The sequence below is a fragment of the Schistocerca americana genome, chromosome 4 (assembly GCF_021461395.2).
Source record: "Schistocerca americana isolate TAMUIC-IGC-003095 chromosome 4, iqSchAmer2.1, whole genome shotgun sequence".
Classification (NCBI taxonomy): Eukaryota; Metazoa; Arthropoda; class Insecta; order Orthoptera; family Acrididae; genus Schistocerca; species Schistocerca americana.
This window is the reverse complement of record NC_060122.1, coordinates 511,706,967-511,725,968: the sequence shown is the minus strand read 5'-3', so window position 1 is coordinate 511,725,968 and position 19,002 is coordinate 511,706,967. Positions and strand designations below refer to the sequence as shown.

Below are 19,002 nucleotides of genomic sequence, written 5' to 3'. Positions count from 1 at the left end.
TTCATACACAAGTTAAATGGGGATAAACTAATGCATGGTACTATGGGAAATGCCCTCTACCATGTGCTTCACAGTGGTTTTTGGAGTATGTGTATACGTGTAGAAGAAAACATTAGTGAAACACATTTTGGATGTAGGAATCACCTCCAAACAAAAAGGGATGCCCTGTTTTCTAATCGGGTCTTAGTTCAGAAATGATGTAACCACCAAGTAAAAGACTCTGCTTGCTTTATTGATTACAAAAACACATTTGACAACATCAAATATTACATGCTTGTTGATAAGCTATAATTGTTACAGCTTGATAATAACAGTACCAGTATGATTAACCAACTGTACTGGATTCAAAAGGCCCATATCAAGTTTGTAGATGACATGTCAGTGAGCACAGAACACAGAAAGGTCTCAGACAAGGATGTGTTTTATCTTCAGGTCTCTTCAACCTATACTCTGAAGGAATTGCCTTGGATGCTGTCAGTGAATGACTAAAGATCAATTTTAAATGCTTAAATGACATCCTCAGTCCAAGTTGCACTGTAATAAGCATTGACAACATAGCAGATCTCGGCTCATAGTAGACAGAATTAACCTGGCCAGTAAAGAGTTTTGACTTAATATCAATTTCCAAAAAACTAAAACCATGGTTATCAGTCAGAAGAGGATAGACAATGAGATCATCAGCTTGGTTGAGAATATAAATAAAAAGGTAACCTGAAATATTTTGGATGTTGATTGACAGAAGAAATGAGATCAAACATTTGATATGCAGTCACAAAGGCTTATCCTCTAGTGGTATGTCCTATTAGTATTTCTGTATGGAGTATAAGCCTGTACAATCACAAATTTGTCCGTGAAATGGCTAAATGCATTTGAAATGTGGATGTACCACCATATGTTATGAATCTCATGTACACATCGCATGATGAACAATGAAGGACCTCACTGTGATAAAAACCTTGAAGTACTAATAACTATAAGAAATCAATGTAGCTATGAATAGTCTTGTTTTATTGACTGTGTAATCTTCCTTGTTGTTTGCTAAATAATTACCCTTTACCAGACATATTGTATTTCTGTATGTCTGTTGAGAAAAAGTGAAGTTACTTTAAGCCAAAATAATGGTATCAGCAATGTGAGACAGAAAGTTGTTATCCCCTTAACTTGCTCTTTTGTGAAAATATCATTGTTTTTAAAAATATGTTGTAAATACCAGAAGTCAAAGTTGAATATAAATTCTGTAAGCAGATAGAAGTATCAGATCTGTCTGTTGCTGAAACATAGGTGAGTGGAATATGTAGAATTGATGTATCAAAAATTATTTCTGAGATGTGGAAAGAGATAGTAGAATACAGAGAAGGAAAGCAATAGAAAGATCTGAATGATGACTGTGAGGTCTCCAGCCAGCAAGTGGCACCAACTGGCAAACCACTGCTTCCTCATTCTCTCTCTCTCTCTCTCTCTCTCTCTCTCTCTCTCTCTCTCTCTCTCCACTTCCTTTAGTTTCTGATTATGTTATTACCATCAGATAAATGCAATATTGAGATTATGTTATCTGTGTTTGTAAAGAATTCCTGTATGCAGAAAGTGCTTTAAAAATGAGATAAAGGAGATTAGACACTAAAACATCCTATTAACTATAAACGCCTTACTCTACTTATTATCACGAAGCTTCTTCCACACATACAAATGTGATATACCATCAGTTTCATAGCCCACTTTAATATTTCTCAGGTTATTTGCTGTTTTTTCATGGTGTCTTCACTGCCAAAATTATGTTAACTGCATAGCCCTGTTTATGGAAAGGAATTATTTAACAAATGTTTGCCACATATTTTATCACCAGAAAACTATCCTGCAACTGTGTGAAGTTTAAGCATATGGATTATGACTATATAAATGAGCTGAAGGTTTTAATACTTGCCTAATACATCTTTGAATATATGCTATATCATTTGACCTACTAGTTATTTGTTTAGTGACAGTACTGCAACTGAAATAAATTGTTTCAGGCATTTGAGACATCGGGACTGTCGCTAATGGCTGACTCGCAGTATTCTGCACAGACACGGGTGCAGGTGCTGCTTGAATTTCTGCACGAAAGAGAAATGGACCTGGAGGACCTTGCAGAGTTGCGCCGTGTCAAACTGGAGCAATGCCTTCAGCTGTGTCAGTTTCAAGCAGATGCTAATCAGGTTTGTATATCTGTAAATAACTTTTCTATCCTTATTTTATCTATAACTTACTGATTCATTTATCCTAGATAGACTGAGGTCAGATGGCCCTCTCTTACATCTAACTGTGCAATCTACATATTTTATGTTACATTCAAATGACAAGCAGCTTATAAGAAGTCTTACAAATAATTTAGAAACCAACATTTATAAATACATAAAACATAAAATAAATGGAAAGAAAGAACTGGACACACACGAATTAGTTCTTCATGATGCCTGAAAAGAAGAATTGTCACCTCATAGTGGAATAAATACTGAAGTATATTTTTTAATTGTCTGAAACTACTGTGTATCACTTTCAGTGTTGTATTTCTTGTGATTATTTGCTTTTTTGATGCTGATACTTACACTTCTGCTGTGTTTGTATAGGTGGTTAGCTGGATACGTAATGGTGAAGCGATGCTTATGGCTAGTTTTGCCATTCCAAGCTGCTTACAGGATGCTGAGCAGCTGAAGAAAGAACATGAACAGTTCCAGGTTGCCATAGAGGTATGGTTATGAGTGCAGTGTATTATTTGAAGTTTATTTCTCTTTACTTTTGTATATTCTAAATGATAAAAAAATTGGCAGTTGTCATTATAAAAGAAAATGAAATGTTTTTGAAGGTGAGTCTGTCAGACAATGTCATTTTTGCCTTTTTAGCATGACAGTTCATGAAGTAATAAATGTTACACACTTTTCCAGTCCAGCAAACAGATCTGCATTGTGGTGTGGCTTATATAATATCAACAAAAAACCTCTGCTTTATTTGCCCCTCATGAATAATATTCTGAGTATTGTGACATTAACTGACTGACTGTTTAAATTTATCAACTTTTCCTTGAAGGGTGTTCTACTCTAATATTTATATACCACTTAATGGATGTTTTCCCTTGTTCCTTTTCATTCTACACAAGTGACAATTCTTTCAAAAATTTTCAGTTTTGTCTAACTTGGATGTTACAGTCGGCTAGACTCTGTTACTCTGCAAAAATGGTATAGTTCTCGAAGTATTGATCTTTTGCCAGAAATCTGCATTGGAATTATTTCAGAGACAACTTCTTTGCTGAGCAGTGTAGTAAAGATGCAGCCAGTAGGTGACACGTACCCTAAATTTCATATCCCCTTGTCTGGTAGATGTAAACACCCTAAAAGTGATGTGCATTGACTCAGTAGTCATCTTTACCATGCCTACTGTCAGTAGATCTCATTGTACATTACAAACTTGCAGAGTGTTTGATATACTATCCTGCTGTTATGATGATCAGTGACAATTTATGTTAATCATTGTGTCTACCTCTACCATTAACAAGTTGATTCTTTTGAGAATTCTTCACCACATTAGTTGCATTATCCCAGTCATGAATGACTTCTTGATACATTTCCAGAAGATGACAGTAGGCTGGCAGCTTCTTCTTATACTGTACTCAACTGTGCCATCAGTCTTAGTAGTTGTGTCATACCTTTCTCAGTATATACATCAGTGATAATAGAAAGCCTTGTGTTACTCACTGTTCTATCATACTTTACTCACACCTTGCTTGTCCTCACTACAGATATTTTGTCACATGTCATGTAGCACCAAATTTGTAACTTTGTATTTGGTAGATTATTACAGGTGGAAACACACAGAGAAGCATTCGAAGGTCAGTGACAATAAACTCAACTTACCATGTTCTACAAGCCATTCTCATGTTTTGAATATGAAACCAATTGTGACAAAAAAACTTTGTCAGCTTATCTTGACTCCTCCATTGCCAGGATGTTGTTTGTCAATAATACCTATTGCTCCAACATCCAACAAGGGATAATTATTTCCTTTCTGTTGTATGCAATTATTTTATTTCCCATCCTTTTTTTTAAATAATTTAAGTGTACTCATTTAAGAATGGAACAGCAGAAGTGTTGAGTCACTGAGAGGCACACACAAAGGAGAACAAAAACTTCGCTAGCTTTTGGAAGAAATTTGTAGCAGCCCCTCTCCCCACACACCTTACTCTAGCTTGTCAAAGGATTTCCTCTGAAAGCTAGCTTAGTTTTAGTTGTCTTTTGTGTGTGTGCACGCATGTTGATGACTCAATGCTTTCTGCTATTTGGTGAGTGGGCCTCTTCACTCCAAGTTATTTACATCCTGGCAGAAATTTTTGTACTGTATGTCATTTGAGTTCATTACAAAAATTAATGCAAAATTAAAAAAGCAGTATGACTCTCAGTTTTCATATTCGTAGTATAGTACAGTACATTAAGTATTTTTGTTTTCTATGTTTTTTAACTGATGTCTTTTTTGTTCCAGAGTGGAAGTGTTAGGTTGATGTCACCACTTTGACTGAAATTTCTGTTCCAGAAAACTCACACTTCTGCAGTACAAGTGAAACATAGAGCAGAAGCCCTGATAAGTGCAAACCATTATGATCCTCAAAGTATAAGAGAAATTGCTGAAGAGGTAACCAAGAGGTGGCAGCAGCTCGTTACCTGTGCAGAAGAAAGGCACAAATTGGTTACAGCCAGCATAAATTTCTATAAGACTGCAGAGCAAGTTAGTACATTTTCAGTCTTTTGAATTTTTACACAAAGGCTACATTTTTTATCCCAACAGTGAGATATTATTGATTTTTCTGTTTTTAATTGCTAGATTATTATGACAACCTGGTGTACATAGGAAACACATTGTATTAATGCTCCTAAGGTTCTAAATAACTGATTATTAATTTGTTTCATGGAGTAGTTTAACAGTGAAATCTTTTGTCAACTATGAATATAATATTTGGTGTAACACATCATACAAGACTTTAAAAAGTTAATTATCATCTTCTTTTACAGTCTCCAGGCCCTGGATGGGTCTACTTGGATCACAAGCCTCTCCATTTCTTCCTATCCTCCCACCATATTTCTCTCTCCAGTCTTCTTCTCTCTTCTTCACATGTTCCTTCACACCAGGAATCCATCTGTCTCTCTATCTTTCTCTAATCTATTGCCTCTTATTGTAATTTTATGAGCCTGTCTTGGTATCCTACCAGTTCCCATACCATCTTAACCTTGTCTTTCTGTAGTCTCTTACATGGGCCCCTCTTTCTCTGTTTCTTCCACTGACTCAATCCTTACTCTGTCCATTCAAGTAATTTGATCTTGCAAGCTTGTATCATGCATTCCTGCCTTCTCTTCATTATTCACATTGATAGTGCGCACTTGAGTGTTGGTCCATAATATGATTGCTATAACATTTACTTGCTTTTTGGTGGTGCATTCTTATTCCAGATCAGCTCTTTACACTCTGTGAGGATTGATGTGCTGTCCTTCACTAATCTCCTAATCATTCTTCCCATTGTCTTCTATTACACTTCCCATGTACTTGAAATTTCCACTGTCTTTAGTACTCTAAGAATTATATCCATTGCTACTCTCATGTTATTCCTTATTGTCACCATCACTTCACACTTCTTTGCATTCCCGTTATACACTTAGCCCTTCTTTTACCTTTCCTTCTCAATTTCCCACACCATTTAAATCACCTGCAAATACTGTTGCTTTGATTTTTTAATCTGCTGTTTGAACTGTCACTCCTGCTATTATCTCATCCATAATGGTGATGGAAAGTAGCGGGAATAGTGCACTCACTCGCTTCAACCTATTTTTCTGTTTATAAGTGAGTAATCATATTTTTGCATAAGGAGTGACATTATTTTCATGAGAAATGTTATTGCAGGTGTGTTCAGTACTGGACAGTTTAGAAAGAGAGTACAAGCGTGATGAGGACTGGTGTGGCAGCAGTAGTGGCACAAGCAGTACATCAGATAAAACAGACAAAGCGACTATGGTGTCGCAGCTGATCAACAAGCATCAAGAGCAGAAGGAAGCATTCCTCAAGGCATGTACACTTGCTCGCAGAACGGCTGAAACTTTTCTGAAGTACACTAGCCGAAGCCTGCAGTATTACAATTACCAGGGTGAAACTAGTAGTCGCAACTCAGAAAACAGGGTTAAAAGTAAGTTTCTGCATGTTTCCTTTCACAACATGATATCTACATAATGATGTTCCAAAGCAAAATATAAAGTGATATTGAAAGTCACTCTGGGAGATCATTATTTAAGTTTCCATTTTATTCTTCCTGTAAAGTTGCTTTAAATGTTGAAATTTCCAGAGAAATTCGTTCAAATAATGGATGATTATGGTTGCTTATTGTGTCATTTTGCCTAATTATAGTATGTACCAGGTGTACAACTTTGCTTCCGCCATTTGCCGATCGGTGGTGACAACCTTAAGTAGCAGTTGAAAGAAATGGATCCCAGATGTCAGGCAGTTAGCTCAGACCTCAGTCAATATAACCTCATTCAAACATTAGTCAGTTTCTGTGTGCATCATAAAGTTGTTATTGATTGAAAATGTCAGTTTAAGAGCCAAATTCTCGTCATTTGCGGGAGGTGTTACTGTTTTGTTTCAGTATGAAGAAAACAGTGGCTGAGTCTCATCGAATGCTCTCAAGTATGTATGGTAAGAATGTGTTGTGAATGGTTTCAACACTTCAAGAAAGGCGATTTTAACATTGTAGACCGGCATAGTGGTGGAAGAGAGAATGTTTTCAAAGATGCAGAATTGGAGACATTGCTGAGTGAAGACTTGTGTCAAACTCAAGAAGTGGCACGATTAGTGGGAGTGACAGAGCAAGCCATTTCAAAACGTCTCAAGGCTATGGGCATGATTCAGAAAGAAGGAACTTGGCTCCTGTGTGAGAGCTGAAACCAAGAGACGTTGAACGGTGTTTGTGTGTTTGTGAACAGTTGCTTCAGAGGCAAAAATGGAAGGGATTTCTGCATTACACTGTGACCAGGGAAGAAAAATGGGTTCATTAAGATAAACCTAAAGCCAAAAAATCATGGGGATATCCCGGCCATGCATCCACATCGACGGCCAAACCGAATATTCATGGCTCCAAGATCGTGCTCTGCCTTTGGTGGGACCAGCTCAGTGTCGTGTACTATGAGGTTTCTAAAGCAAGTGAAACAATCACAGGTGCTCATTATCGAATGCTGTTAATGCATTTGAGCAGAGCATTAAAAGACGAACGGCTGCAATACAGCAAGAGGCACGATAAAGTGATTTTGCAGCACGATAATGCTAGACCCCTCATTGCAAAAGAGGTCAAAATGTACTTGGAAACATTAAAATGGGATGTACTACCCCACCCGCCGTATTCTCCAGACATTGCTCCCTCTGACTATCACCTGTTTAGATCAATGGTGCATGGCGCGGCTGACCAACACTTCCGATCTCATGAGGAAGTCACAAATTGGATCGATTTGTGGATCACTTGAAAAGATGAACAATTTTTTTGACGCGGGATTCGTGCACTGCCAGGAAGATGGGAGAAAGTAATGGCCAGCAATGGAAAATAATTTGAATGATACATGTGTAACCAATTTGTTTCGTTAAAGCCTCAAATGTTGGGGGAAAAAAACAGTGGAAGCAAAGTTGTACACCTTTTCTGTTATGCCATTGATGTTCACTACTGCCTCCTGTTGCTGTAAATGAAAAATATTGGTACTTGAATAAATTTGTTAAAATTGTCTTTAAGCAGTGTGAAATGTAAATTAGATCACAGATAAAAGTTCTGAAAGACATAGCAAATTTCAAGTTGCTTCATATACCCAGGTATATGGTAAATTTTCAGTGTGAAATGAGCACACTCAAATGCTAATTTGCTCCATAAAGAAAACTTGAGGAAAGTAATTTTTTGGAATGGTTTCAAGTTATGCATATAGTTTGCTCATGATTTATCTGTGATGTACAAACAGTGGTCTTGTTTTATAGTGATGGTCCCAAGTATGAGCAATGACTTTGTTTTATATTGATATTCCAATTTCTTCTGGTAGTTGTGTGTCTTTATCTGATACCATAAGAGCATTAGTAATGGCTGCAAAGTTAGTTTAACTACTTTTTTAAACACTACATTCCATATTATACAGACTTTGATCGAGGAAACATCATTTCGGTAGTAGAAACCTCTTTAGAGGGAAATAAACTTTGTTTTATTTCTGACACATAACTGATAGCCAAATGAAAATGGGAAGTCTGATGCCCCATATGAGAATACATTTACATTTACTGTTCCATGATTGATAAAGAGAATTGAGCCCTTAATTTCATGGTATTCCAGCATTAAGATACTAGTCCTTTAATAGCAGGTGCCTGTGGTTTTCTAGGACAAGTAACTCCTGGCTAGCTACCTGGATGTCATCTGATGCACATTGATGATCTCTCATCATCTAGTGTGCACTTTTAAGGGGGTGACTAAGATTTTGTCCCATGGGCTGCTGAAAAGATTGTAGAGAGAACTTAATAAGGGACAATATGTAATATCTCTCAATCTATTTTCCTGTAACTCTCTTGTGAGCTATTGTCATTTCATGAGCCTATCTTGGTATCCTACGAACTTCCATTCTTTTAACATGGCAGTATCATCGTAATCTTATCTTCTCTGTGGTCTCTTGCATAGAGTTCTTTCTCATTCACTACAAGGTTATTCAAAAGGTGGCACACAAACTGAAAGAGCTGGTAGAGGAGTTAAAATACATCTGCTCTGAAATAGGGGCTTGTGGTCTAGGAAGTAATCCTGAGCCAGTGAAAGCTTTGGAATGCCAGGAACAATGGGGGAAACCAGTACACACATAGCTTAAGTTCGGCAGAGATAATGTACTCTTTCCTCAACAGCACTGTACATCAAAAAAGGTGTAAAAAGTAGTGCCCATCATACTCAGTACAGGCATAACATATTCAGAGAAAATCCTAGAGCAGTCTGCCAAATACATATGGCCTCACACAAACTTGCAAATACTGCAAGTATTCTGGCAAAAGGGTTTCTTCATTAGGAACTTACCATGGACATGAAGCTTGAACGATGAGCAGTTGTACATTACATTATTTCTTGTTCCATAGATTGTGAATACAACATTTCGTATTGACATGGAACATGTCAATTTTACGTAAGATTTCTTTACATGATATAATTTTTTTACAATTACTACTTCATATATCAGGAGAAGCATGGAGAGCTGCATCAAACCAGATTCAGGACTTACGACCGCAACAACAACAACTTCATACCTAAAAAATTGTTTGCTCAGTAGGAGGGACTGACATTTGGAAATTCTTTTAATTTGTTTAAAATGCTGGTTGGCTATCTGTCAGACTTTTAATGCTATTTCATAAATGACCAAAGTTTGTTTGGCAGTATAATTTACCCCTTTCTGTGTCACAGTCAGATTTAATCCAGAATAGTGAAGATCATCCTTTCTTCTAGTGTTGTAGCTATGCACTTTGCTATCGTTTTTGATTAGACTGAGTTATTAATAACAAATTTTATAAGTGATTTATGTATTGAGAAGGTACTGTGAATATCCTGAGTTCCTTAAATAAACATCTACAAGATGATCTACGGCGATCTCCAGCCATTATTCTGATTATATACTTTTGTGCAATGAATACTTTTTCTTTTAGTGATGAATTTCCTAAAATATGACACCATATGAGAGCAGTGAATGAATGGCATAGTAGGCTGATTTATTGATATGTTATCACCAAAATTTGCAATAACCCTAATAGCATAAGAAGCTGAACGTAAATGTTTCAGCAGATCATCAATGTGTTTATCCCAATTCAATTTCTCATCAATGCACACACCTAGAAATTTTAAATATTCTGCCTTAACGACAGACTTCAAAGTCTATATTTGTCAGTGGTGTTATGCCATTTATTGTACAGAATTGTATACACTGTGTTCTCTCAAAATTTAGTGAGAGTCTATTTGGAGAGAACCACATAATAATTTTCTTAATTTGTACGTGCAGAGAAACAGTACTTTACCTTTTATGGAACTGAGTGAGGTGGCACAGTGATTAATACACTGAACTCGCATTTGGGAGAGCGATGGCTCAAACCTGCTTCCGGCCATCTTGATTTAGGTTTTGCATAGTTTCCCTGAATCACTTCAGGCAAATGCCATGATGGTTCCTTTGAAAGGGCACAGATGATTTCCTTTCCCATCCTTCGCTAATCCAAGCTTGTGCTCCATATCTAATGGTCTCATAATTGATGGGTTATTAAACACAAATCTCCTCCCCCCCCCCCTCCTTACCTTTGACAGAATTTAAGACCCATGGGCATTACTTGTCCTTGTTGTTCCTGACATTCGAGAACACTCACTTGCTCAGGATTACTTCCAAAACCATAAGTTTCTATTGTAAAGTTATTGCATTTTAACTCCTCTATCAGCACCTTCAGTTTGTGTGCAACCATTTGAATCAACCTTATTTGTCTTACTATCTCATTCCTTACTCTATCCTCTCTATTTAGTACTCTCCTGCTTATCTTAAATTTCAACTCACAACCTTGTATCTTGTTTACCTGCCATTTCTTCTTTACCTATGTTTCTGATGCATATCTGTGTATTGCAACATAATGTGCTTAGTGTATCACTTAACTCTAAGTATTCACCACTCACTTTTAGGGTTGGAATATGGTGCTTATAAAGGCCTTTTAGAAATGATCCTAGTTTTTGTAGCCCCAAACTCAATGAGGACATGCCACAACTTGTCCCACATGATGTAATCAAAGGCATTTTTTAATCTGTTTTCAGTTATCTTGTTCTTCAGGACCTTTATCTGTCACAATAGCTACTTGCTCTGCAGAAATAGGAGAATGCAAGTGTTTCTTTTGGTGTTGATTCATTATGTGCGGGAGGACTTTGCTGGAATATGATATTGATGCTATAGTCAAATTATTGGAGCTGTCCTTTGTTTGTGAAGAAGAATTATAATGAAAATAGTCCAGTCGTAATGAAAGCCACCATTTTTGCACATCATATTACATATTAAATTCAAGGAACACTTGCTTTCTTGCCCCATCAAAGTTAGCTTTTCTCTGGAAATACCATCTATACCCAGACTTAAATTTTTTTTTCACATGCTTGACTGCACACACAATTTAATTGATAGGCACAGCAAGCCATTAGTGGATAAAATACATACTTTCAAACAAGGAACATGGTCTTACCTACTTACAACTATAGAAACAACTTATGTGTAGTTGATGATCTCTGATATTGAAGTATTTACAAATTAAATAGCCACTTAGTTATTCCATCAAAAAGTTTTAAGTAGAGCATGGGTTGGGAAAAGCTTACTGTGGGAACCAAGTTAAAATTTCTTGTAACTGCACCAAGAGTTTTGTTGGATTTTCAAGACCTCAGATTAAAGTGATTGTGGTGTAATCACATGATGCCTTCATCTAGAAACAGAAGAAATCTCTGGTACTTGACAAACCTGAAAATGTAGGACTAGAAGCAATCTGTCTCATTGGTGTTGGTTTGTATGTCAGGATGCTGAGCCATCACATAATTTTTGATGTGTTCTTTTCGTTATGCATACATTCTGTTATTTATATCTAAAAACAAAGATGATGTGACTTACCAAACGAAAGCGCTGGCACGTCGATAGACACACAAACATACACACAAAATACTAGCTTTTACAACCAATGGTTGCTTCATCTGGAAAGAGGGAAGGAGAGGGAAAGACGAAAGGATTTGGGTTTTAAGGGAGAGGGTAAGGAGTCATTCCAATCCCGGGAGCGGAAAGACTTTACGCTCCCGGGATTTATGTATGCTTGTGTCTGTATATGTGTGGATGGATATGTGTGTGTGTGCGAGTGCATACCCGTCCATTTTTCCCCCTAAGGTAAGTCTTTCCGCTCCCGGGACTTGAATGACTCCTTACCCTCTCCCTTAAAACCCAAATCCTTTTGTCTTTCCCTCTCCTTCCCTCTTTCCTGACGAAGCAACCGTTGGTTGCGAAAGCTAGTATTTTGTGTGTATGTTTGTGTTTGTTTGTGTGTCTATCGACGTGCCAGTGCTTTCGTTTGGTAAGTCACATCATCTTTGTTTTTAGATATATTTTTCCCTTGTGGAATGTTTCCCTCTATTAATTCATATCATTCTGTTATTTAAACATTTATGCACAAACTGTGCCTTGTATTTCTGTGTTTAAAAAACATATTTTCTCTTTCTGTTTCTAAGATATCTTGGAAAAACTATTAAGCCAAGAGAACAAAGTTTTGGAGCACTGGACTCAACGTAAGAAACGGCTTGATCAGTGCCAACAGTATGTTTTGTTTGAAAGATCTGCAAAACAAGCAATTGAGTGGATTCATGAGACAGGAGAATTTTATTTGTCAACACACACAAATGTTGGACAGAATAAGGAAGAGACAGAAACTCTGTTGTCAGAGCATAATGAATTCAAAGGAACTGCTAAGGTATTCTAATGCATGATATATTTTATTCTAGGCATGAAGCAGTAGTTTCTGAAAGTGATGTGTTTCAGAATGTGTATAGATATTATCATAAATGTGCTTTTTGTCCCGTAGGAAACAAGGGAACGTGTGAAGCTCTTGATTCAATTAGCAGACAGTCTTGTGGAGAAAGGCCATGCACATGCAAGTTCGATAAAACAGTGGGTTGCTGCTGTTGACAATAGGTACAAAGATTTCAGCTCTCGCATGGACAAATACCGGTAAGTTTTCATTAATTTATCACACTTTTATCATTTTAATCAAAATAATAACAGTGCAATTAACAGATCTTTTAAGTGTATCCAGACACATTACCACCAGCAGCATACAACTATTAAAAATAAGAACAGTTCCATAAATTACTCAATGATTTTTTTAAATGAACATGGTTACTGAGCATGTCTTTGATATTTAGTGTGTTGTCTGTTATTTTACATTATTGCAAGCTTAAGAAAAATATCATTGCAATGGAAACATTTGTTCCAAAGGGAAAACAATATTTCTGTGGCCAACAAGGTATATTAAATTTATTTAGCTCAAAACTTGGTCACAATAATATCCTTATTTTCTTTTTTTTTCATTTGCTACACGTAAGGAAATATAAGTGTACATATCTGAAGTAGAATTTGACTTATATTTTGAGTTATATTGTTATATTTTTGCTCTACCCTGATTAGCAAGTGACATAGCAAAATTATAAATAAATAAAACAAATTTTGCTTTAAATTCCATAAATTTGTCTTGTTGATAACTGAAATCCTGTATTTCTTTCAGATGCAATAGTTAAAAGCTATATTATCTTTTATTAGTTAGCCTTTAAATTGTAGAATAACATTGAAAAGGATGATAGTTTTACTTTCAGTCAAAGCTGCACATTTTAGATGTGTATTTCTTGTAATTGTAATACTGTGAATGTCAGACCCTTATTCCAGTGTACTTTCCCAGTGATGTAAATTTTTAACAATCTCCTTCTTGATGCAAAAATCTTTTTCAACACTTATCAAAGACTTGTTAATTTTCTTCCCCATTGTGGCGGAATACATTGATCACACGCTTAAGTAAACATGTGATATCCCAGTCATTTTGTGTTGTTATTGCTCTCAACATGAAACTGATAGTGAATCCAAACTGCACAGCTTTGTGTCAGAGTACTTCTGGAATTAGGACATTTACACTTCTTCTAAGTATTTGGGTATTATAATTAGATATGGTATCTCCCAAAAGACAGAAACTAACTTGTTATTATAAACTTGGCAATATAGACGTTAAATGTTATACTTACATAATCATGTTGCTGATGTTTTTAACTTATTCATATCCTATGTTGTAGGGCTCAGTTGGAAAGCTCATTAGGAATCCAGGAAGAAGGAGAAAACAGGCAGGACCTATCAATTGATAGGAACTCTGATCCACTGCTGGAAACTAAGCTGAAAGAAGCTGCAAATAAAGAACTGAAAGAACTTAATGAGGAAAAAAGAAAGTCAGCTAGAAGAAAAGAGTAAGTTTTTCTGTTAGTGATTTTGTCATTTGTGTTCAGAAAAATATGTATAACATATTTTAAACTGAAGGAAAATCAACTGTTTTCTTAAGCTTTGAATTAAGTTATTTATTTTTTGCTTTTAATTTTACCAAGAGCCAAACAGTAACAGTTTGTGGAAGTAAAGTAACTGAAATGTCATAGATTATATTTGTCAACATTTGTAACTAACATATCCAAATTTGGTGCTTTATGTAAGTTTCATTGTGTTTTCTCTTGGCTTATAGACAAGTGAGACTGAACTTCTTAATTTGTACTTTTGGTTTTCTTCTTTTTCTTCCATTCTGCCAACCACTCTTTGTAGTTAAAATATATCTGTAAACCTCTTAGCATAATTTCATCACATCACATGTCAGTACGCTTACTTTCTTGTCATTACCAATTTTAAGAAACAGACTTTGAAATCCTTTTCCATTGATCACCAACAGTTGTGGATAGTGTGACTCAATATATCACTTCCTTTTCAAGTGTTTATATAAAGTAAACTGAATACAATCTTTTGGGATGGTCACAATGTTAAAAAGCTTATGCACTTCACTTGATTATCATGAAACATATTGTAGTGTGAATAATGAAGATAGGGTGGTTGCACGTGACAGAAGTGATGAACATTTGATGATACCTAGCAGAAATATATCCCTAGAGGGATCATTAACTTTCAAACTATTTTATTCCTTCATTAAAAGTAGAGAAACAGGTCTTGAAGAGATAAGGAATGAGTATTCAACTGAAAAATCACTTGAGATCCTGGATTAAGGGAAGTGTAGTATTATTTGTGGTTTTTTGTTCATGTGGCACTTGCCCTGCATTTTTTTAATCAGGGGATTCTTGGTGAATTTGCTCTGTGGGACATGAAGTTGATTAACTATCACTAAAATTGAGACTGAAATTATCAGTGAATGGAAAGCAAGCTGTTTGCCTTTGCTCATTCATTCTAAGTGAAAATGTAATTGATTTCATACGGACATAGGAAGCGAACAATGTGTGTACATCAGCTGTTGCTTGACACACATTTTTATTCCACTGGTGGCCCTCCCTTTGAAGAAATGGGTCTCATCAGTGATGAGACTGACTTGATTATAGTAAAATGTGTCAGATGACAAGTTTTATTGCTGATGCTGCTGCACATTCATGCATCATATAGAAGAGAAAGTGAAAGGCATACAATTTCTTAAAGGTATTTCAGAGTGTATGGGGATATGGAAAGATTGCGTTAGGTGGTTTGAGAAAAATATTAGGTACATTAAATTTTCTTTTGGTGCGTGATGCAAGAAAATCATAGATAGGACAGAGGGCTCATTTTACACCTTTTGTACTAGGACAATATTCTATAACATGAGAAATAATCCCACCTCATCCTTGTCCTTTTTTTTTTAATAGTGGTCTTTTGTGTTGGATCTTATGATTATTGCAGGAAGTTCAGGTTTGTATACAAGGTGTGTAGGGTAACTATAGTGATGAGGGTGGCAGTATGTACGTCTAAAGGATGGTAACTGGCATAATGTGTTTGGTGTTGCTACTCTCCCCCCATGAACCATGGACCTTGCTGTTGGTGGGGAGGCTTGCGTGCCTCAGCGATACAGATGGCCGTACCATAGGTGCAACCACAACAGAGGGGAATCTGTTGAGAGGCCAGACAAACATGTGTTTCCTGAAGAGGGGCAGCAGCCTTTTCAGTAGTTGCAGGGGCAACAGTCTGGATGACTGACTGATCTGGCCTTGTAACATTAACCAAAACGGCCTTGCTGTGCTGGTACTGCGAACGGCTGAAAGCAAGGGGAAACTACAGCCGTAATTTTTCCCGAGGACATGCAGCTTTACTGTATGATTAAATGATGATGGTGTCCTCTTGGGTAAAATATTCCGGAGGTAAAATAGTCCCCCATTCGGATCTCTGGGCGGGGACTACTCAAGAGGACGTCGTTATCAGGAGAAAGAAAACTGGCATTCTACGGATCGGAGCGTGGAATGTCAGATCCCTTAATCGGGCAGGTAGGTTAGAAAATTTAAAAAGGGAAATGGATAGGTTAAAGTTAGATATAGTGGGAATTAGTGAAGTTCGGTGGCAGGAGGAACAAGACTTTTGGTCAGGTGATTACAGGGTTATAAATACAAAATCAAATAGGGGTAATGCAGGAGTAGGTTTAATAATGAATAAAAAAATAGGAGTGCGGGTTAGCTACTACAAACAGCATAGTGAACGCATTATTGTGGCCAAGATAGACACAAAGCCCATGCCTACTACAGTAGTACAAGTTTATATGCCAACTAGCTCTGCAGATGATGAAGAAATTGATGAAATGTATGACGAGATAAAAGAAACTATTCAGGTAGTGAAGGGAGACGAAAGTTTAATAGTCATGGGTGACTGGAATTTGTCAGTAGGAAAAGGGAGAGAAGGAAACATAGTAGGTGAATATGGATTGGGGGGAAGAAATGAAAGAGGAAGCCGCCTTGTAGAATTTTGCACAGAGCATAACTTAATCATAGCTGACACTTGGTTCAAGAATCATGAAAGAAGGTTGTATACCTGGAAGAATCCTGGAGATACTAAAAGGTATCAGATAGATTACATAATGGTAAGACAGAGATTTAGGAACCAGGTTTTAAATTGTAAGACATTTCCAGGGGCAGATGTGGATTCTGACCACAATCTATTGGTTATGAACTGCAGATTGAAACTGAAGAAACTGCAAAAAGGCGGGAATTTAAGGAGATGGGACCTGGATAAAATGAAAGAACCAGAGGTTTTACAGAGTTTCAGGGAGAGCATAAGGGAACAATTGACAGGAATGGGGGAAAGATATACAGTAGAAGAAGAATGGGTAGCTCTGAGGGATGAAGTAGTGAAGGCAGCAGAGGATCAAGTAGGTAAAAAGACGAGGGCTAATAGAAATCCTTGGGTAACAGAAGAAATATTGAATTTAATTGATGAAAGGAGAAAATATAAAAATGCAGTAAATGAAGCAGGCAAAAAGGATTACAAACGTCTCAAAAATGAGATCGACAGGAAGTGCAAAATGGCAAAGCAGGGATGGCTAGAGGACAAATGTAAGAATGTAGAGGCTTGTCTCACTAGGGGTAAGACAGATACTGCCTACAGGAAAATTAAAGAGACCTTTGGAGAAAAGAGAACCACTTGTATGAATATCAAGAGCTCAGATGGCAACCCAGTTCTAAGCAAAGAAGGGAAGGCAGAAAGGTGGAAGGAGTATATAGAGGGTTTATACAAGGGCGATGTACTTGAGGACAATATTATGGAAATGGAAGAGGATGTAGATGAAGATGAAATGGGAGATAAGATACTGGGTGAAGAGTTTGACAGAGCACTGAAAGACCTGAGTCGAAACAAGGCCCCGGGAGTAGACAGCATTTTATTAGAACTACTGATGGCCTTGGGAGAGCCAGTCATGACAAAACTCTACCATCTGGTGAGCAAGATCTATGAGACAGGCGAAATACCCACAGACTTCACGAAGAATATAATAATTCCAATCCCAAAGAAAGCAGGTGTTGACAGATGTGAAAATTACCAAACTATCAGTTTAATAAGTCACAGCTGCAAAATACTAACGCGAATTCTTTACAGACGAATGGAAAAACTGGTAGAAGCAGACCTCGGGGAAGATCAGTTCGGATTCCATAGAAATGTTGGAACACGTGAGGCAATACTAACCTTATGACTTATCTTAGAAGAAAGATTAAGAAAAGGCAAACCTACGTTTCTAGCATTTGTAGACTTAGAGAAAGCTTTTGACAACGTTAACTGGAATACTCTCTTTCAAATTCTGAAGGTGTCAGGGGTAAAATACAGGGAGCGAAAGGCTATTTACAATTTGTACAGAAACCAGATGGCAGTTATAAGAGTCGAGGGGCATGAAAGGGAAGCAGTGGTTGGGAAAGGAGTGAGACAGGGTTGTAGCCTCTCCCCGATGTTATTCAATCTGTATATTGAGCAAGCAGTAAAGGAAACAAAAGAAAAATTCGGAGTAGGTATTAAAATTCATGGAGAAGAAGTAAAAACTTTGAGGTTCGCCGATGACATTGTAATTCTGTCAGAGACAGCAAAGGACTTGGAAGAGCAGTTGAACGGAATGGACAGTGTCTTGAAAGGAGGATATAAGATGAACATCAACAAAAGCAAAACGAGGATAATGGAATGTAGTCAAATTAAATCGGGTGATGCTGAGGGGATTAGATTAGGAAATGAGGCACTTAAAGTAGTAAAGGAGTTTTGCTATTTGGGGAGCAAAATAACTGATGATGGTCGAAGTAGAGAGGATATAAAATGTAGACTGGCAATGGCAAGGAAAACGTTTCTTAAGAAGAGAAATTTGTTAACATCGAGTATAGATTTAAGTGTCAGGAAGTCGTTTCTGAAAGTATTTGTATGGAGTGTAGCCATGTATGGAAGTGAAACATGGACGATAACCAGTTTGGACAAGAAGAGAATAGAAGCTTTCGAAATGTGGTGCTACAGAAGAATGCTGAAGATAAGGTGGGTAGATCACGTAACTAATGAGGAGGTATTGAATAGGATTGGGGAGAAGAGAAGTTCGTGGCACAACTTGACTAGAAGAAGGGATTAGTTGGTAGGACATGTCTTGAGGCATCAAGGGATCACAAATTTAGCATTCGAGGGCAGCGTGGAGGGTAAAAATCGTAGAGGGAGACCAAGAGATGAATACACTAAGCAGATTCAGAAGGATGTAGGTTGCAGTAGGTACTGGGAGATGAAGAAGCTTGCACAGGATAGAGTAGCATGGAGAGCTGCATCAAACCAGTCTCAGGACTGAAGACCACAACAACAACAACAACATTGCTACTCTTTTGTTAACTTCCATCTAGTCTTGTATTTCTATTTCTCCATTAACCATGAGTGATGGGTAAATTCTCTGTTTACTCAATCA

At 37.0% G+C, this 19,002-nt stretch overlaps 1 protein-coding gene across 1 annotated transcript in view; it reads left to right on the top strand.

The window, feature by feature from the left end:
- The window catches only part of LOC124612449 (kalirin), a 1,731,149-nt gene that overhangs the window by 954,785 nt on the left and 757,362 nt on the right, over positions 1-19,002 (top strand). Inside the window, exons 16-22 of the mRNA XM_047140672.1 lie at positions 2,010-2,192; positions 2,604-2,723; positions 4,558-4,749; positions 5,917-6,196; positions 12,281-12,519; positions 12,631-12,776; positions 13,886-14,053. Coding sequence (XP_046996628.1) covers positions 2,010-2,192; positions 2,604-2,723; positions 4,558-4,749; positions 5,917-6,196; positions 12,281-12,519; positions 12,631-12,776; positions 13,886-14,053 — 1,328 coding nt within the window. The remainder of the gene's footprint in view (positions 1-2,009; positions 2,193-2,603; positions 2,724-4,557; positions 4,750-5,916; positions 6,197-12,280; positions 12,520-12,630; positions 12,777-13,885; positions 14,054-19,002) is intronic.